We start from the raw sequence: 22,156 nt of genomic DNA, 5'->3' as shown, positions 1-22,156 counted from the left end.
GCATGAAGTCTGCACTCTGAACTCATGACAAAGCAACTATGAAACATGCACGAACGTATGCTAGCATACTACTTGTTACTTGTTTATAGAGAAATGCTTTGTTCTACGTTATCTAGAACAGAAGAATTTTATCTGTAGGATACGTGAAGCAAAATAGAAGCACTAATCCCGATTACCAACAGCCTCGCACGCACGTGATCATTACTGCTTCGGCCCACATACACCAAAAATAAAAGTGGGCCTGCTCTGCTCCCGGCCGGTGCCTCCTCGTGCCATTTTCAGACAATGTTTCCTTCAAAAAGAAAACATTTTCAGACAATAAATTTGTCCACCGATCTTATTTATTCCCTATCCATCCCCATCATCTTCCTACTCTATGAGAAGCTCTCACTCTCACTCGGTGTGCGAATCAGATCCACTCCTCACGCCCAGGGGTTGGAACGAGGCCGCAATACGGGAGGCATGGCTGGCTTCCATGGAAGCAACGCATCGGTGGCGAAGGGGGCATGAGCGCCAGCGCCTACAGGACTCAGGCGGAGCCGGACGGCACCAGATCCAGTCGCCATTTTGAAGGTCCCTGCCCGTCTCTTCTCCACTCTCCCCTGCACCAATCTGCAATCTAGCTGTGACACTGTGGCTCGAGATTCCTTTAGGATGACCATGCGTCTTTTTTTATAGACATTTCTAAGCTTTAACTGATTCAGCTCTTGGCCTCTTGCCTGCAGACCAAAATACCTTCTCTTTCCTGCCTCGACATCAATGGTGAAAAAGGCAAGCCGATGTCTTGTAAGACCTTTGGCTTCATCAAGATAATCATTCTGATCGTCTTCCCCAACTTCAACCTGTTTATCCACATTTACTGCTCTCCAACCAGTGTGCGTGACAGAGGAAAAAGAATTCCATGGAAGCAACAGCGTTGAGCGTAGGCAAGTCTGCGCTGGATGGAGCGCTCAGCTACGCCAAGTCCGCCATCGCGCAGGAGGTGGCTCTGCAGCTGGGCGTCCAGCGAGATCAGGCTTTCATCAGGGATGAGCTCGAGATGATGCTCGCTTTCCTGATGGCTGCGCACGAGGAGCGAGACGAGCACAAGGTGGTCAAGACCTGGGTCAAGCAGGTCCGCGATGTGTCCTATGATGTTGAAGACTGCCTTCAAGATCTAGCCGTTCGACTTGGGAAGCCATCTCGGTGGTGCTTCATCCGGACGCTGGTTGATCGGCACAAAGTAGCCACACGGATGAAAGAACTCAGGGCGAAGGTTGAGGATGTTAGCCAGAGGAACATACGGTACCGTCTCATCAAGGGCACTACTGGCCCCAAGCCTGCAACTGGTGCTGGGCCATCAAACATTATTTCTGGTGCAACAATGTTTGGCATAGAGGAAGCAAGGAGGCAGAAGGACAAGGCTAAAGTAGATCTTTGCCAACTGATCAACGAGGGGAATGAGGATCTTAGAGTGATCGCTGTGTGGGGAACAAGTGGTCTTCTTGGTCAGACTGTCGTCATCAAAGGAGAGTACGATAATCTGAAGAGAAGCAAGAAGTTTGAACTCTACGCTTGGATCAGGATTGTGCATCCTTTCAGTCCCCTTGAGTTCCTCCAGTGCATTATGAGTCAATTCTACCGAACTTCTTTTGAAGAAGCCGGGAAGGTGCAAGACGAAACGAACATTGGAACTCAAATTCTTATGAAGATGGGGGCGATGAAGCAAGATGATTTGGTTGATTCATTCAGCAAGCATGTGAATAAGAAGAGCTATCTGATTGTGCTTAATGACCTGTCCACCATTGAGGAATGGGAGGCGATCAAGGAATACTTTCCAAACAAGAAGAAAGGAAGCCGAATCATCGTATCCACAAAGCATGGTGAAGTTGCAAGCCTATGTGCTGGCCACGAAAGTGTAGTGTCAGAGCTCAAGCAATCATCTATTGATCAGAGTATTTTTGCTTCCTACAATAAGGTAATATCTAGGCTGTAATCATCTAATTAATTTACCTCTTCCTGTTCTTTTAGATCATTATCATATCTGTTGTAAATAAAATCTTTGGTGATTTCTGTAGCCAGTATTCTTTAAACCATATTATCACAGTCAAGTCAAATAAAATATAATGTATTAATATTTAATCTACATTTGAAGAAGGATTCTGAAGACGAGTTCGATTGCACCCTAAGCATATCTTTGCACATGTATACGATAGTGCTTTAAGCTGGTCATGATTCTTGTCTAATTTCTCATTCATAATTGGGTCAGGTTTCCATTTTCTAAAAAATAACAATTAGGCCATATATTTAGCTTAATTTATTTCTTTATGTATGTATTTGAGAAATTCTCAACAGATGTACTTGAATCTGAACCCTAAAACAGTTTGAAATGGAGTGGAATGCTGAAAGAAATTGTAAAAGAGGTGAACGTATGAGATGTAGTTGAATATGAACCCTAAAACAGTTTGAAATTCTCAACAGATGTAGTCTAATATGAACCCTAAGTTTTGCATTATTTTGTGACATTATGCATTGGTCCAAATGAGGGGAAAATGGACTGTATGCCCATTATTACATCTCGTTATCTATTTGGATCCGCCCTTGTCAATGTAGGCATTTGTGTAAAGAATTATATTTTTTAAATATAACTATGTTGAATATGTTCCAGCGATGTAGTTAAATTATAAGTATGAGACTACTGGAAAACCTGCTATTAGTATCGGTTGGGAACTCCCATTAGTACTTAATTCCCAACCGATACTAAAAGGCTCAATCTTTAATACCAGATCGCTCACCTGGTAAAGCTGCCTCTAACCTGTACTAAAGGGTAAGACGTCCAGACAATTTCAAACTTAGAAAAAGGACGTCACGCCCGCACCGTTGCAAGTGACAAGTCACACAAAATATACAAGCGTGCGGTGCATAGGCTTCGAACCCATGACATCTTGCCTCATACGAAGCTTTCTTACCATCTCACCTACATAACAGATCTATCCTTACCATCTCACCTACACAGCAGATCTAACTTGTACATGCTTTCCTTTTAAATTAATCCATCCAGTACTAAATGCCTCCAGAATCTTCCGTCCACCACAGATAAACTGCTGGGAATTGGATCCGGTACTAAACATAGCATTAGTACCAGGTCAGATCTCCACTGGTATATTTGTGTGGATGGAAGGCACTTTCTCCAGTAGTGTTAGATCCTTGTAGAGAATGTAATTATATTGTTCAGACTTATCTGAGCTATCGCGCTTGTCTTTCTATTATACACTAATATTCTTTAAAATTTCCCATATTCATTAGATATAAAGCATAAACTTGTTATGTAGCAAACTGAGTTATGTGTTGGCTCAAACTGAGAACAAGATTGCTCGTCCGATATAGTAAATTGACTATATATATAGGATGAGTTTTTTTCTACACTCACGTGTAGCTACTCCCACATCAGTATACCACCGTGTGTATGTCCACATACTTATTTATCACTTCGAGTATGTCCATATACTAATTCTAAGATACTTCAAAGGGGTATATATGGAAATTTTCAAAAGCATCCTTATTTTTTAATATATTATGATTATACTTTAGTACTAGTATATAAAAATAAGTATGTCCATATACTCTTTGTATGGTCATATACCCAACGTATATATCATCATAGATATTCTAATATGATCACATACTCCATGTACATACTCTTCTTTGGGTCAGATACGTCCCTCTCAGTTGCAAGTGGATCGGTTTGAGTTGCAACCGGGTCGGTCTGAGTTGCAACCGGTTCGCGTCCAGTTGCAACCGGGTCGGTCTGAGTTGCAACTCATTCGCGTCCAGTTGCAACTGGTTCGTGCCCAGTTGCAACCAGTTCCGTCCAGTTGCAATTGATCTATTCTCCTAGTTGCAATCGATGTAGTCTCACGGTTGCAACTGCAGGGTGGGTGCATTTTGTAAAGAGAATGCACCTTGTTGCATTTTAGCCTCGTCATATATATATTGAACGCGTTGAAAGATCTTATTCTAGCAAGATGGTTTTACATTAATTTGGATATAAATTTTTCAAATAAACATTGCAGGTACACAATTCTAAGAAGTTAACTCCATGTTGCTATTTTTGTCTACAAACGTTCTGCTTTAAGGATTCCATGAAAATACTCATGCCAAATAGAAAATTGATGTCTATTGGATATGAAATTGTTTGCAAGAAATTTACGTCAAATACAATTAGGACAAAAATTGACAGTATATTTGTGCCGATAACATCTAATCGAAAAAAATCAAGAGCACTAAAGTTCATTGAAAAGAACATGAAATTTTGATTCATAATCCTTGGATGAAGAAACCCTTCACATTTAGATACGGCATGATTTCTAATGTGTACCTTGATAATTATTTGTGATGATGTATATAAAACCCAATGTAATATTGAAATTACAAAGAAAGAAGTAAGACATATATGCACGCATATGATTTTCATGTTTCCAAATTAAATACTTGAAAGATGTAGATAGCCAACTTGTCAAAAGTTCAACCAAGTCCTATCCACAATGTCAAGAATTTGTGATAAGTTGGAGGATATTCAAATTCCAATCCGAACTCTAGAAACGATTCCATGTTAAAGACAGCAACCATATCAAATTTTCTAGCTATTTGTCTCAATTTTGTAATTATTAGGATTTAAACATATAGAAAGGGCTCCATGTCAAATAGGATTCTAAACTTTTGTTTGTTTGTGGATACCAATATCTACTTAGAAAAATTTATAGTTAAAAGGTGTAAAACAATAATGTGATACATAGATATTTTTTAGCAAAGTACTTAGCTAATTGTATTTACAAATACCTAGATTCAAAATATTAGAAAAATATTCCATGTAAAACAGTTCTTGCATATTTTCTTCATATATGGATGACTAGAACAAATATTAAAATTGGATTGATACACACCAAATAATTTCCTGTTGTTGTGTATCTGTATGTGAATGCATGTTTCAATTTAGAAATAAAATATAGGACCGCATGTCTAACACGGGCTTAAAAGAATGATCTTAGGCAATAAGATCTCGATTGCTTGCCTTAATAATTTGCATTTCTTGTTTGTTTGATTGAGATGGTTAGGTAGCTTGTGATCTGAAAGATGTTTTGCATCTACATCATATTGTTAGTAGTATAGGAACATGTATGGATTGCATGCATCACTTCGGCACGCATCTAATCTCTATAGTCCAAAATTTGTCAGGTTTCGCCTAGCCACTGCGCCATATCGTGCAATACCTAAGATCGATTAGATGAAGGACCAATGATTCATAACAATGATTGAGAACTACTAAGGAAATCCGCTTGAGTCACACACACACATGAAATATTTTGAGTAAGCTTTTCAATGTGAAAAAGGATGATGTCTACCATAAAAAATGTTTTGAGAAAGCTTTTCAATGTGAACAAGAATGAAGTCTACCATAATGGAACAAAAAATTAATGTTTTTTCTCAATAATTCAAGAGAAAAAAATAATCCAAGCCCTTTAATCTATAGTTCTAGTAGTAGTGGCTTAACCAAAATAAACATTCCATAATGCCAAAATAAACATTCCATAACGGCACATGTTAAACTGGGTTTGGTTCTACAAAAGTAACCAGGCAAAAAACCTTAATTAGTTCATCCCTTAGAATGATAATTAGAATACCACTATGTCTTAACAGGTCGGTATTTGTGGCGTTGGACCTCTCCTTGTGATCATGATGAGGTAGATGCCTCCCAGCAAGATGACGGATCAAATCAGAGTTTCCTTAGGTAGCCAGCGGTATATAGGTCTCCGTAAATTTTGTGCTTGGTTTGTAAATTAAGGAATAATGTATGGGATATTAATTAAAGTGCGTGCCATAATTTTCTTCCTGCTTTGTTATTCAATTTTAAAATGCATGAGTTATTGAATCAGTAGCTTGCTATAGATTATGTGTAGATCCTATGGTCTGCTGGGATTCTCATATTTATAAAGAGCTACAAAACTCATCTAAACATTCATGACTACATGACATTGTTTACTTGTGTCAGGTTCTTCAGAGTCCAACCACATTAATGAAGCCAGGCTCTGGCTCAAGTGTAGTCACACATGGTGCTAGCAACATTGCGATGCCGACTGATGAGATTCTTGAGAATCAATTTGTAGGCGACAATGAGAAGATGGTTAGAAAGAGCTTTACTCGTATTGGGACGATCTCATGTGCTTTGGTGGAATCTCAACTTGTGGGTCGTGAGAAAGAGAAGTCTGATCTTATCAATCTAATTTCAAAGCAAGACGACCAGCAATGTACAGTGATCTCAGTTTGGGGAATGGGAGGTCTTGGGAAAACGACTCTAGTTAAAGAGGTCTACCAAAGCCAAGAGCTAAGTGGTTTGTTTGAGAAGCGTGCTTGCATCACAATCCTGCGTCCGTTTGTTCTCGAGGAGGTCCTTGAGAGCTTATTTATGCAGCTAGATGCAGAATCCTCTAACATGAAGGGAAGTAATGATTTTGGGTCAGGCACAAGAAATGTAAAGGAAGAGTTGGGTAAGCTTTTGGAAAGAAAGAGGTGTCTAATAGTTTTGGATGATTTGTCTTCTGCTGCGGAATGGGACACGATAATACAAAGTCTCCCCAAAATGGAGAATGCGAGCAAGATCGTAATCACCACAAGAGAAGAGAATATTGCAAAGTGTTGTTCACCAAAACAAGAAGACATTTACAAGCTTGAGGTTCTTGAAAATAGGGATGCTCTTGATCTCTTCACCAAAAAGGTATTTATATCATACATCTTGCTCAATTTGCTTAATTACTTTTAGATTAAAAGCGCAACACTAACTAATCTATGAAAAATGATCTCGGAGGTGGGTGTGACCAAAGACTAGAGTCAACAAAGTGGAATACACAAAAGAAATGATTAAAGGAGACACCTAATTAGTGACGTGAAAACAAAATATGTCACTAATTTAAGATTAGTGACGGGGCTGTACCGGACGCATCACCAATAGAATGGTCTTGCCCTGGTGCAAACATATCAAAGACGGGTCTAAATACAACACTTACAATAACAAAATCATTGTAGATGGGTAACTTTGAGATGCATCATTAATAATGGAACATAATAGTGACGCATTGTTATACCCATGTCACCAATGTGCTACATTATAATTATTTGCTATAATATAAGCCATCGTTCACCGGCCCGTTCATTCACCCGCTCATCCACCACTCATCCACGCATTTCGGCCGCCACCAGCCCCGACGCGCTCCGGCCGCTAGCCCCCACGCGCTCCACCGTTGTCGGCGACAAGCTCATAACAAATTAAAATTGGGACGGGGTTAAAAGGACACGTCACAAGTATAGATGTCACCTGTGACACTTATGAACATAGAGACGTCACTGATACACGACATCAGTAACATGGATAGGCTAAAGCTGTTACCTTTGTGGTATCAATAGTGATTGTGGTAAACATGCAGCCACCACAGATCAACTACATTAGTGACACGCATAGTCTAGACCCGTCACCTTTTTGGTGTCATTAGTGACGGCTTTTATGCTTCACCGATGTGATTCACATCAACGATGAAAATTTAGTGACGTGGGGTTCCGCCGTCACTAATGTGTGTCTAGATCCGTAACTAATTAGTGCTTTATGACGTAGTGATATGCTGTGACTAGCATTGCGCTCGAGTTGAACCTGTTGTCCTGTAGCCTTTTTTTTTGCTTAAGATGCACACATGGGGACAGCAGATTCTATAGTGGCACCGTGATCATTATCTCCTTGCACTTGAATAGCACTGGTCATCGGAGCTGGATCAACAGGTCTGGTGGCATGGAGGTGGGCGATTGGCGGGCGGAGGGTAGCTTAGATCGTATGATGAGAAGTATGGGTGTGGTCCTGAACCTCTAGGCTCTAGGGTACAGCTTCGGTGATGATGAACATACCCACAAGGTAGGGACAGAAAGAGTTTGGGGAAAACAAATTCAATCTATTGCTCGAATTTAGCCATTTTATTTACTAATTAGTGCTTTATGACGTAGTGATATGCTGTGACTAGCATTGCGCTCGAGTTGAACCTGTTGTCCTGTAGCCTTTTTTTTGCTTAAGATGCACACATGGGGATAGCAGATTCTATAGTGGCACCGTGATCATTATCTCCTTGCACTTGAATAGCACTGGTCATCGGAGCTGGATCAACAGGTCTGGTGGCATGGAGGTGGGCGATTGGCGGGCGGAGGGTAGCTTAGATCGTATGATGAGAAGTATGGGTGTGGTCCTGAACCTCTAGGCTCTAGGGTACAGCTTCGGTGATGATGAACATACCCACAAGGTAGGGACAGAAAGAGTTTGGGGAAAACAAATTCAATCTATTGCTCGAATTTAGCCATTTTATTTATAGGCCATGATACATGTGCCTCACATTCAAGGTATCAAACACATATCCTAATAAACCAAAATGCTAACAAATCAAATCTCTCCAATGTGTATGGGTCTGTATGGATGCTTGGTTTAGGGGCTAGCCAGGCTCCGGCAATGCAGGTTCCACTAGTAGAAAAGAGGCCTTAGGTACCGGTTAGTAAGGGCTTTAGGTACCGGTTTTTGAAAAGATACCCCGAAACCGAGACTAAAGGCCTCGATCTTCGGCACCGGGTAAATGAATCAGTGCCTATGGAGAGCCAACCGGTGCCTAAGGCTCTCCATCCACCCCAAAAATACGGGCACGGTGGCTGGGATTGGAACCCGCGACCTCTTGCCTCGCGCGTAATTCCCTTACCATCTCACCTACACATCACTTGTGATTGAGAGGGAGATATTTTTCTTTTGAAGTAACCCATGGATGAGCCTAAGGTACCGGTTGGTAACACCCAACCGGTGCCACCGGATAGGCACCGGATGGGTGTTACCAACCGGTGCCACCGGATAGGCACCGGTTGGGTGTTACCAACCGGTACCTAAGGCTCTCCATAGGCTTCCATCCACCCCAAAAGTACCGGTATGAAGAAGAACCGGTACCTGTGCTAGCATTGGTACCGGGTCTTCTTCATGCCGGTACTTTTGGAGTGGACCTTTGGCCTCTTTTCTAATAGTGTTCCACCGTTTGGATGATTGGTCAAGACTCTAAGCCAGACCCCAGCAAGCCAAAAGAGGGGCTGAGGCTGGCTTGCTGGAAACACAAGCTGAGCTCATTTGCAGTGCAGCTAGCTAGCCAGGCTGCAACTAAGCGGTCATATAACCTTATCACAATCTTCTCACTGTCAGTAACCATGCGCCATGGATGCAGTGCTCCCCGCAGCCGGCAGAGCACACCCGACACCCGTTGGCCAACAGCACTCCTACACACGGCGGCAGAGCTCCCCCCGCGCGGCCAGTGGCGCACCCCCTCCACCTCCGCTTCCTGCGCCCACCTTCCTGCCGGCCGAGTCAACCACTCTACCACTGCTGCCAACCTTTGCAACATGAAAACACCCGCACTCCACAATCCACATCTATTCTCACATGGAATCCAGTGAAACAGCTCGACCAAAATCTGCCTTCCTGCCCCCCTCTTCCTCCTCCTCGCCGCCTTCATCTTCCTCCTCCTCCCTGCCCACTTCGCCCTTTGCCGCCATGCCAAGGTTCCGAGACTTCTACCCCCTCATCTGTGGCATCATGTCCACACTACTGATGGCTACGGCCTCCGCTGGAAGCCAACGGCCCCTACATCTCCATCGATGCCCCAAGGCACCCACGCTCCCGGGCCCAAATGGCCTCCTCGACCCCCCGCTCTCCACGCTCCGCGCCTTCCCTCACCGTTGCACGGCCAAGTTCTGCTACGAGTTCCACTTCCATATCAACAAAAACCGCTGCTACCTGCTCCGCCTCACTTTCTTCTACGGTGCGCTCACCGCTATGATGCTCAGGATTAAGGAAGATATCTCACTGGTTATGCAAATTTCTAGCATGCAATATGTGAAAGTTGCTAGGTTTTACCATGTTTTAGTTGTAAACTTGTAATGAAAATTAGCAACCTTTTGATTTTTGCAACATAAATATATTATCCTTGAGATCCTTTTGGTACGTATCATATGTGACTTCATTGAATCTATTTTCAAGAATTTCTACCGTGTTTATTCCTAAAGTGAGAGGCGACAGACGTAAGCTCACCCAAGCATGGATCAGGTGACTGTACTTGTAAGGAAGGAAGACAACCAAACAAGATCTAACCAACATAGGCTTAGCTAGTACAAGAAACCAAACACAAGCCTATTTGCATTGGACTACCCTGGCTAAATCTGCCTAGGCTAAGTATTCTTGCCATGCTAGCTTTAGCCCAACAACCAAACACGCCCTATGTGTCTTAAAAGTCGTGAGTAGATTGTCTAGCTACTAAGAACAAGTTATAACTGGCTGTAAGCAGGCTGAATGCTAAGGTGGAGGAGAAAGTAGAGAAGAGAGAGAATTACAGCCGGCTTCAACACAAAAACCAAAAAACATTGTGAGAGAGACAAGTGGACCATGTATTAATGGTGAAGAGCTAACTATTGTACGAGTAGGCTGAGAGATAGACTGCAAAGATCCTTGCAGCTAGCAGCTGACTGTATTATTAACCTTGCTCTAACTATAATAGTCAACTTTTATCTCTCTTTATTAACTCTCTTTGCCACCTAAGCAAAAAGTTGATGTAAGCACCATTATAGATAGCTGATTAGGCAGTGTTGGAGATGCCATAATAAGCTGTGGTGCTGAACTCTCTCTAAAAAGCATGTGGCGCATTCAATAACCGTATATAATTTCCTTTTTTCGGTTGGCCACCACTGGTTCATTATATGTGCACGAGATTCTATATGTAAAAAAGGGTTAGGCTAATATTTGTACCATATATATATATAGATACTCCAACACAAATTAGGAACTTTATTTATACATCATTTAGTATTACAATACTTAAGCATCTTGATTCAACCAATTGCAGGTATTTAAGGAAGCCATAGATTTGAATGAACATCCCGCACTGATTGAAGAGGCAAGAACAATCCTGAAGAAGTGCAGTGGACTTCCCCTTGCAATAGTCACCATAGGTGGTTTCTTGGCAAAGCAACCGAAGACTCCCATGGAGTGGAGAAAATTGAATGAGCATATTAGTGCTGAATTGGAGATGAATCCAGAGCTTGGAATAATCAAAACTATCCTTATGAAAAGCTATGATGGTTTACCATATCATCTCAAGTCTTGTTTCTTGTATCTATCGGTCTTTCCTGAAGACTACAGTATTAGCCGAAGACGCTTGGTGCACCGGTGGAATGCCGAGGGTTACTCAAGAGAGGTGCGTGGCAAGTCTATGGGGGAAGTAGCTGATAGCTACTTCATTGAACTCATTGACCGGAGCATGACCCTACCCGTCAATGAACAAATTGGTAGTAGGAAAGGTATTTCCTCTTGCAAACTCCACGATCTCATGCGTGAAATCAGCATCTCAAAGGCAATTGAGGAAAATCTTGTCTTTAGAATGGAAGAAGGCAGCAGCTTTAACACCCAAGGCACCGTACGTCACCTTGCTATAAGCAGCAATTGGGAGGGTGACCAAAGTGAGTTTGAGAACACAGTGGACTTATCCCGTATACGGTCACTAACGGTGTTTGGGGAGTGGAAGCCATTTTATATTTCTGACAAGATGAGGTTGCTGCGTGTGCTAGACTTGGAAAGCACCTCGGGTCTTGTGGATCACCACCTCAAGTCAATTGGGAAGCTCGTGCACCTGAAGTACCTTTCTTTAAGAAGATGCAGAGGTATATTTCACCTACCAGATTCATTGGGTAACTTGAAGCAACTCCAGACACTAGATATTACTGATACATTGATAATCAAGCTGCCGCAGGCCATTATCAAGCTTAGGAAGCTGCAATACATTCGTGCCGGGCCATATTATGGAATTCTTCGTGCTTACTCATACAACGAAATTGTGGAAGTTGTACCAAAGCTGATGCGGAACAAGCTATGTGTGTGGACTCTCACTTTGTTGGCCTTTTGTTTGTCAAGTTGCAGCCTTGAGATTGGGAGGTCTGCTGTCGGCATTGATGATGATAAATTTATCAATAGGCGTGATGTGTGCACCTATTGGTGCTGCGTCGTGTTCCCTTTTATAGAGAGGCTTGCAGATCCACGTGGTGTGGTAGTTCCAAAGGGGCTTAGGAAGTTAAAAGACCTGCACACTCTGGGTACCGTGAACATCGCACGAGGGAAGGCCATCCTACAGGACATTAGAAGGCTCACCCGATTGCACAAGTTAGCGGTGACAGGCATCAACAAGAAGAACTGCCAAGAGTTCTGTTCCACCCTTGAACATCTCGGCCGCCTGGAATCACTCTCTGTGGACTCATGGGAGGAGGCAGGCCTACGTGGCTGCTTGGATGGCCTGCGCTCGCCTCCGAAAAAACTCCAGAGCCTCAAGCTGCGGGGCACTCTGGGCAAATTGCCAGACTGGGTCGCAGGCCTCCAGAACCTTGTCAAGTTGAAGCTATCACGCACCAGGCTAACGGAGGTGGATGGCACCATACAAGTCCTTGGCAAGTTACCAAACCTGGCCATCCTTCGTCTAAGGTACAAGTGTTTCGAGGCTGAAGAGCCCTGTTGTTTCACTTCCCGTCCGGAGGCATTATTCCCGAGTTTGACGGTGCTGGAGCTGCTAGGAGGGTCAGGCATCAGCTCGTTGGAGTTTCAAGAAGGAGCAGCACCCAAGCTTGAGCTGCTATGTTCTGAATATTCCGACGTCTCTTTTTCTGGGCTATCATCTCTCCGCAGCCTCAAGGAAGTCATGATTGATGACTACAGCCCGGAGTGGTTGGAAGACGTGCGGGGCCAGCTTATCGAGAATCCAAACAAACCTGTTTTGAAGCGCGGAATGTGGTGAGCTCCGTACACCGCCAGCAGTCGGTCCGGGTGGTTTCCTTCACTTTGCTTGTTTCCTGCTGTCCCCTTTTCCATTACGTGTGTCTAAACGGTGAACGAGGTTGCAATAATGTTTGTTTGGTGTGTGTGTGTGTATTTCCATTTCTACTTCCTATCGCCTGTGTGTCGATCTGATGGTTCCGGCGTGCTGGTCGAATGTGTTATCTTGGACCGTCCCAATGCAAGTTTTCCCTTTGTGTTATGTTGCGTATGAATCAGAATAACTGGGAGGCGTGCATGCTTCATCCTGCAGTACGAATTGCCAGATGTAACTAAGTGAGACTCGGAGGCAATATATAGCATGTACTTTTGTTGGCGTGCCGCCTGCACACAGGCGTTGGACATGACTTTTGTTGCCAGTTCCTTTATTTTTCTATCCCCATGATCTTCACATCTACGACTTGCAGTCTCCTTTTCTATGTATACGTACTGATGATTATAGTTTTGCTTCTGACCAGATTTGCGGATGCCCCCGCTGTTCAGTTAAGAAACTACTCTCCGACGGGTCTTGCATGCTCTGCGGCTTACCGTTCATCATCATCAGTTCCCCGTGGCTGGCTGCCTTGCCTCCTCTAGGTTCCGGCGACGACGCACTCCGCCGCCGGCGACGACGCGCCGGGGCGGAGAAGCGTCGGACGCGTCGGAATAGAGTAAGAAAAATTATGTTGTGTGGGAGGAATTTGGCCCATGCCCGTTCGTTCCACCAACCTGGCCGCAGGGTGAACCACCCCCCACCCCCACACACACAGGCAGCAGCAGCGCCCTAGCCACCACCACCAAGCACCAACCGACAGTCCTATACATTCAGACAAATGGAAAGACTCGCCCTAGCCACCACCACCAAGCACCAACCGACAGTCCTATACATTCAGACAAATGGAAAGACTCTTAAAGCACTGACTGCACAATAGCCTACTGAATGAACATCGGCACCAACCGACAGTCCTATACATTCAGACAAATGGAGAGCACTTGAACATGACTCTGAAAGTAAATGGAGAGCACCAACCGATGGCCAAAAAAGCTTATGCCAGGTCCAATTTTTTTTCTATGCCAAACAGATTCATCTGAACTAATTCTCCCATAAAAAAAAGGAGGCCCATTATACTACAACAATTACTAATCCACCATGTCTGAAATTTTTGGACTATGCCAAAACAGCTTCATCTGAACTGAATTTAGGGACAACTGAAACATGAACATATCACAACCATGTATATGACTGAATTGGTATGTGACTGAAGCATGTAGTTGATTGAATTAACAACCATACTGAAGCATACATGCGGCTGAATCTAGGCAAAACTGAAGCACACAGCAGCACAATTAAGAAACCTTGGAACATATATTCAGAGTTTCAAGTACTGGTACAGGTAGGAAATTTGTAATAACTTCATCCTAGTAATATGATTGTAGCCTACATTTGCTAAATTGGACACCTAGATACTGCATGGTAGTAATGAACAGCTACTTCATCTTTAGCCTAAATTGTTGTGAACCAATGGAACAGAACAGTGCTGTGAATATCAACCCACCAGAGTTCATATCATCGAAGACCACATCTTCAGATGACAACAGATCCTGCAGCACCCAGCCATCGAGGACCGTGGGAGGAACCACCGATTGGCGCATCAGTCCGCATACTGCCTGCCACCGCCGCCATCTCGTTCCTCCTCGCCGCATCATCAAGAATATAAGGAACTGCCATTGATCAAAGAAGTGAGGACGGAGGGAGATGGAGCAGATAGTGTCAAATTTTGAGAGGTTTTGCCCAACTGCACACACATTAGAACAAAAATTAGTATCTCTCCACTCAATAAAAGCAAATGACAAGAAAAAATGGATCACCATATTGCATAGGCAAGGAAGCATAGCACAAGATGCAGTCTTGATACCAGCTTATACCAAGTATTGATTTAGCTAGTAATATAGTGTACAAAATAAAACACTACCCCCGGGGCAAGAACAAAGAGAATGTTGCTCGTGGAAGTACCTATCAACTGCTGCTCACGGAGGGAGACGTGGATGTGGTACTGATGACACGTGCGCATACCGCCCAACGCTACCCCCGATTGCCGGCTGCCCAATGTACCTACTATAAACCAAAAATATCTTTAAAACTCAAGAGTAAAGATAAATATAAAAGAAACTCAATACATGTGTACCACTTTATTTAAACATAAAGATTAGCATGTACTACTAAATGAATGCACAAATGAGATTGTACAAGAAGACAACAATAATGCAATTATGGTCAAAATAAGCTTGAATCAGGTTTTTTCTCTTGAATGATTAAGCAAAACAAACGTGCATGTAGCAATATGCACAACCATTCTCAGAGCTAAAAGTACGAATTTCAGACCAAAACTCAACTACATTCTGACCAACCTGAAGAACCAAAATATTGCTATTGTAATGCACCCAGATCAATAAAGAGCATTTACCTTGAGTATATTGTATGAGACATGTACCATTCAAACATACATCACGTAATATATCTGCTCTGCAGGTATACTGCATGTAATCTTATATGATTTGTAAATTACATTTTTCTCAAACACAAGCCCATTAATATACATGAGAATAGAAATGTGATATATTTGTGTGCAACATGCTACGGATTGTGATACACTCAACTTCTCCTATAATGTGTCCGGGGTCTAGCATCATCATCTAGCATTCAACCGAAAAAAATAGAGAACAAAAGAAATAAATGGTTTCCAACAATTTATGGGTAGCAGCGGACAGAATAAAAACAACAGTTAGTAGCTTGGGTACAGGTCAGGTACAAGGTGGTGGAAGGAAATCGATTCATGACCAAAAGCTCATTCTCTTTCTTCTCACACATAGAACTGTCATTTCAAGCCAGTACAAGCAAGCAGCACCGGTTGAAGAAAGCTCCTCTTTTTGCAACAAAACAAAAGGCAATCTAAGAAACAAAAAGGGCTGGAGAGGCAAGAACAGGAGAGGGCGGAGTGGAGACCTGCAGGCCGCTGGTCGCTAGCAGCACGTGGTGGAAGCCGAGGTGGGCACCCAGATCCGCCGCCGCCCTGGTAAGCCCATCGTGCTGCAGCAGCGACCGCCGCAGGCAAGGGTCTCGGCTGGCGGAGCTGACCGCCGTGTTGACCTCGCGCAAGCCAAGGAGCAAGGCGCCTCGGGCCACAGCTGGACGTCGCCGTCCCTGCCCTTCACCGCGCCCTGTGTGGCAACAGCAGCAACAGGCTGCTGCGCGAGCTGTGGGCCTCGACGGAGGCCGCGGAGGCGTGGTACAGGGAACTCTCGCATGGGGACGACTGCGCCGTCTCCCGCGTGGCTGCACAGCTCCGGCGGTGCGGCGACCCGGGGGGGGCAGGTCGTCTTCCGCGCGGGCGGAATGCTATCGCCGCACCCAGCGTGCCGACGGCGAGCGGTGGTAAAGCGCCATCCTGGTGCGATTGCAAAGGTTGGAGCCGCACTTGACGACCTCGGTGCCGCACCGCCGCTCCAGGCCTCGCACCCCAAGAACGACGCGACGGCGTGACGTCGCGTGGCCGCCGCCACCGCCTCCGAAGCCGATGCAAGCATCGAGCAGCTCCGCGGTGTCCTCGACGCACTCGTCGATGGTCTTCGGACGATGTCGACAGTCGTTCCGACGCGGACGCAACAAGGCGCCTCTGCGCGGCGGCGGCGAGGCTGAGCGCGTTCCCGAGCCACGCGGCGCTAGTGCCCGGCGCCAGCGGGGGTCGGTGCGGAGCTCATCCATCTTGGCGGCGAGCCAGCGGTCGTACGCCTCGTACACATATTCTTCTCCCAATAAGCATAAAATCTATTACATATCTTCACTTGTGATATCATATATACACCCTTGTACAGACAATCTGTTTGAGAACCAACTTGAGTTTATAATATTTTATTTAATATTTCAATTATTTTACTATATACATTTCTCTTCCGCCTTACTACTACTCCATACAACCTCCTACCTAGTACATCATACACATTTTTGTTCTGTACAAGCATAAAACCTGTTACATATTCTATCTTGTGATATCATATATACATATTTCTTCAAAAAAAATATCATATATACACCCTTGTACAAACGAACTCTTTGAGAACCAACTCGAGTGTATAATGTTTTAATTGATATTTCAATTATTTATCATATACAACCTCCTACCTAGTACAGCCCGGTACTCCTTCAGCAGAGTCATCTAAGCGGCTCGAACCGAGCAACTGGTACGGGATACCACCTTAAGATGAAGTTCTAGGTGTTGAACTTTGACCAATTTTACATTATACCACATGGTACTAGCTGCACACACATCAGAATAAAAATTAAGATCCCTCCACTCCATAGAAGCAATTGACAAAAAAATATGGATCAACATATTGCACAGGCAAGGAAGCATCACACAAGGTGTAATCTTGACATCAGCTTATACCAAGTATCAATTTAACTAGTAGTCCTCTACAAAATAAAAGAAAAATCACAGCCCGATCTAAGCAAGCATATCTCTCACAATAATCACACATCAATCATTGCAGGTAGGAGCACTTCTCGCTCTACGATATGTTTTCCCCAAATCTCAACTCAAGAGTAAAGATAAATATAGGAGAAAGTCAGTATCATTCTATTTAAACATAAAGATTAGCATGTACTACTACATGAATGCAAACTCTGGTAGTACTGCCTCATCCCTCATAGCACACCTGAGCAGCGATATAAACATTGAATTACTAAAAACAATAATAAAAATTCATCTCAAATGAGCAGATTATCTAGTTATACAACAGCATGCCTTAATCATAGTACCATGGGAAGCAATGCGCACATGAAAGAGATGTTGAATAGTTAGAGAAGTGCATTTAGGTAATATACGCAGGAAGAGATGTTAAATATGAAGCAAAAAGCTGAATTAGCAGCTACATTTATGCAGCCAACCACAAATGAAGCGCATACACCTTTCACCAAAGACGCCGATGGCAGTGGCAGCCCGGGGTGAAGCCAGCCGAGCTTGCCGCCGGGGTCGGCTCCACTGAGACGATGGGGTCCAGTACGTATATAACACTATTATACATAGAAATTTGCAGAACTCATCGGGGTCTGACGACCCGACAGCTACATGTAGCTTCGCCACTGACACACACAAGCAATTCGTCGTCGGCTCACCGGGGCACAAGTTATTTTTTGTTTCCCCTCTTCCAAGCGCTCCCTAGGGTTTCGTCGGGGATTTGCTTCGTGGTTCAGCCACTGGGATGCCTACTACCTCACTGTCCACCTGCGAATTTGGCCCAGAAATAGCGCGTCGTGCGGGATGCCATTAGCCTGTCCGTATGTGGCAGCGATGCCCAAGGAGGCGCGATCATCAGAGCAGTAGTGGGCTGTGACAACGAGAGGCAGGGTCAGAAGCTTCTGTAGAAAACCACCTCAAAAAGCTGGGATGCAACCCCAGACAGAGATGGACGTCGGACAATTATGCTGGGCGTCGAAATCGCAAACTGAACAATTTGAAACCAGAGAGACTCAGAGAGCGATTTCGTTCCCATCACGAGAGTAATAAGAAGCAGCAATTCGTTCATCTCCAAAGGCCCTGTTTGGATCGCACTAGAATCCTAGCGTGCATATTATTCAAAAAAAAATCTCGCATGCATAAAGTACTAAATGAAATCTATTTGCAAAACTTTTTTAGGGATGGATGTAACTTTTCGCGATGAATCTAATGATGGTAATTAATTAATAATTGGCTATAATGATACTACAGTAACCATCCTCTAATCACGCGGTCAAAAGCCTCGTTAGATTCTTTAGGATTCCTAGCGCGGAGGTTCTAAAGTTGGTTTTGCAAATTGACTTTATTTAATACTCTTAGCTAATGGTCAAAGTGACTAGCATGAACTTTCTAGCACGAACTAAAAGGCCAAAGAATTTTACATTCTCAACGGTATCTGAATTTCACAGGCTCTCCAACATCGTCGTGAGAACAGGGCGAGGAAAAAGAATCAATAATCAATTTAAAACTACTCCGGCGTGAGAAGTAGTAGACTGGAATTTTTTTAGATAAAGGATTACCAATCCGGCCTCTATGATGAGACATACAATTCTGACAAGATATCGCGCGACCCGTCGCGATTACCAGGGATCGCAACCCCTCTGGCATGAGCCATCTACCTGTGTTATTATTTTTTCACCTATTTTCTATTTCTTCTTAGTCACAAGAGGACAAATGGTGTTCTTTTCACCGCCAAACAACCGGAAGAAAATGACACTCATTCAGATTCTTTTTTTTTACATACAACTTGTTCAAAAAAAAATGCTTTATCTTCTTCATACAATCTCCGTTTTGAATACCAATTGCACCGTTATATTCTACGCGATGAGACGAACAAAACTAGATCTCACTTGCATATATTTTGAAGATGTTTTGGAGTAGTAGCAATTTATATACAAATATAAGTTTTATATTATTGAAAGAGTTGCTACAATATGCATATATATTATTGAAGAAGTTGCTATAGTATGCATATATAAGTTGCTAGTGTGTATATAATATAAACTTAGATGCATATACATAAGTTGATACTATACACATATTAGCAACTTATATGTATATATCATAGCAACTTCTTCCATAAACACGAAGTTTAATTTACACATAAGTTGCTACTATTACAAAATATTTCAAAATATATGCAAGTGGGATCTAATTTTGATTGTCTTGTCACGTAGAATACAACGGTGCAATCAGTACTCAAAACAGAGCTTTTATGAGAAAGATACAACATTTTTAATAGACAAATTTCATTTGAAAAGGAGGGAACAAGATAGACTTAAGGTAGGTGGGAAAGAAAAAAGAAAAGCCGTAGAGGAGAGCGCATGGGGTGACGTAGGAGATGCCGGACGCGGGCCATGCAGAAATACAGAGCAGGCCGATTGATGGGCCGTCGAGGTTGCGCTCGCACGACCGGTCGGCAGGTAACATTTTCCTTCTTAAAAAAACAGTCGGCACGTGGAGCGCCGTCGTGGGCCAATTGCAGTTGTGCGGCGAAGCCCCGGGCCCACGATCGGGACGGGCCGCCGTGGCGGGTGGGTGAGTGGCCTGGCCCTGCTCTGCTCGTGGGTAGCAGGCCAACGTGGGCCACGGAAGAAGGTAGGGGCAGCACCATGGCCCACCGACGGCAGCTCTGAGTCTCCGACGAGGTCGTGGCGCCTTTGCGGCTCCATGCCTCAACCCCTCCCTCCTCGGTCGCACGCCGCGCACCTCGCCTCCAACGCGGCCATGACAGCCCGCCTCATTTCCTCACGCTGATAAGCTCCGATTGGTCCCCCCCCAAGGCCATGGATGATGAAGAGAAGATGCGCATTCTGTTTAGCATACATCCTTTGATGAGCGTGCTAGCAACGCAATCTTCGGTGACACTACCTTATTATTCTTCTTCTCATCATCTTTAAGCAGAAGATATGTAAGAACTGATTCTGCTGTAGCCAGCAAACCAAAGTATGTATCTTCTTTTTTTTCATAACGAAAACTTTATTAATACAAAAAACTTGAACATTCCCGACCACTGCATTACGAGGATGCACACAGCCTAAAATGGAAACGACAAAAAAGTGATGAACTGAGATGCTAATGACTGTCAATCAGTAGGTAGACCGCCGCCCATGTGTCCAGGTAAAAAAAATCCTGAATTTTGTAGTATAATCCATGAACGAAGCCAATGGATAACTGAAAAGATAACATGCAAAGAAGAAGGGTTAATTTTTCTTTCAAAAACTAAATCATTCCGGCAAAGTCAAAACGACCAACAAGTAGTAGCCGCCCCTAGCAGGACTAGCGGTTTCATTTCTTTGCTTATACCCTGTAACCAGTTACCAAACATATGTGATATACTATGAGGCTGCAGAAGACCTGAAGCTGCATTTGTGATTGACCATACTGCACGTGCAAAATGACAACAAAAAAATATGTTGAATCGTCTTGTCCCTGGAGCAAAAGCAACACTGCAACACTTCTTGTCACATTTTCAGTCGCGCTTAATTAGATTATCTTTTGTCAACACCATACCTCTACGTAAATAGCAAAGAAAAATCTTGACTTTTAGTAGAGCTTTTAGTTTTCATAGACGTTTATTCAAGTTGGGGACATCAGCATGAATCGTGGCTAAATAATGAGATTTTACTGAGAACTGCCCAAAAGGATGGAGATTCCAGTAAAATTCATCTTGTTCTTGACTCAACACTATGTCAGCGATATGCAGAATGCTTGCCTTTTTGTTCTTTTGAGGGGTTTCCCGAGGCGGCTTGATAGAGGGCATCTATTCATCGCAACTGCGATTGGAACTCATCCAATCATAGCTGCGCCCCATTCTTATCCTCCGCCCCGCCCCATGCTCCCCCGCCTCCCTCAGCTCCGGCGGCGCCTCCACCGCCACCCTCCACCGCCACCGACGCTAACCTTGCTCACAACGCCGACTCCTTCTCCTCGCCCCCGCCGCCGGCCACCGCCCACCGAGGTTCCTGCCCTGCCCGGTCGGAACCCTCCTCTGGGGTCGGTGGAACCCGCCCCACCCCAGCAACCTGAAACCCTAAGGTCCGCCGCCTCGACCACCACCCCGGCCGCTGGCACCGGCTACCTCATATGTGCGGCCGCTCCGCCCACCTCCCGCCCCACCCTCTCCCCTAGATCACCGGCAGTCGCTCCACCCTCTTCCCTCCCCCACTCCCGTAGCTCGCCGGCAGCCGCGCCCTTCTGTGACACGTCGCTTGCCACTCGCGCGATAAATAGAATCGGCGCTTTGATATGCATGAAAGCGTCAAGTTGTGTATCTTTTAACGACTATCTTCAACCTAGATAATCATTCTAATGAACATGGCAAGTCTGTGCTGGATGAATTAAAGTGGCATGGCAGCATAAAGATTGAGGTCCTCGCATTTGGCATATATTCTTCACTACTAGACTCAAAGCAATTGCCGACGCAACTTTTTAAGTGGCAGGGGGATTAACTAATTAGTGTTCCCCCTCTTAATGGCGACGGTGTCTATAGTGTTGTGTGGAAAAAGCCTAAATTACTCTACTCAACTATAGCCAAAGTCCGGATAACCCTCTAAACTATTATTGTTCGGTTCATTATTTTACCCCCCAAACGATGCTCTTTGGTTCAAATTACACCTAATACAATTTATATTTTTTTATTTCTCTGTGCATAGGTGGAGTTTTAAGTAAAATTTTACAAGATGATAGTACACACTATAATACATGTTAGAAAAAA

General features: G+C 44.0%; 1 protein-coding gene across 1 annotated transcript; it reads left to right on the top strand.

Moving 5' to 3' along the window:
• The first annotated feature begins 326 nt into the window (after positions 1-326).
• On the top strand, positions 327-13,238 carry LOC120665523 (disease resistance protein Pik-2-like). The gene is made up of 5 exons (XM_039945117.1): positions 327-573; positions 726-786; positions 875-1,957; positions 6,029-6,751; positions 10,935-13,238. Exons 3-5 carry the CDS (start codon positions 902-904, stop codon positions 12,867-12,869), a joined length of 3,714 nt encoding a protein of 1,237 aa, XP_039801051.1. The 5' UTR covers positions 327-573; positions 726-786; positions 875-901; the 3' UTR covers positions 12,870-13,238.
• Positions 13,239-22,156: the final 8,918 nt, after the last annotated feature.

This window comes from Panicum virgatum, chromosome 2K, assembly GCF_016808335.1.
Source record: "Panicum virgatum strain AP13 chromosome 2K, P.virgatum_v5, whole genome shotgun sequence".
Classification (NCBI taxonomy): domain Eukaryota; kingdom Viridiplantae; phylum Streptophyta; class Magnoliopsida; order Poales; family Poaceae; genus Panicum; species Panicum virgatum.
The sequence above is the reverse complement of the archived record's forward strand: the minus strand, read 5'-3'. Positions and strand labels throughout refer to the sequence as shown.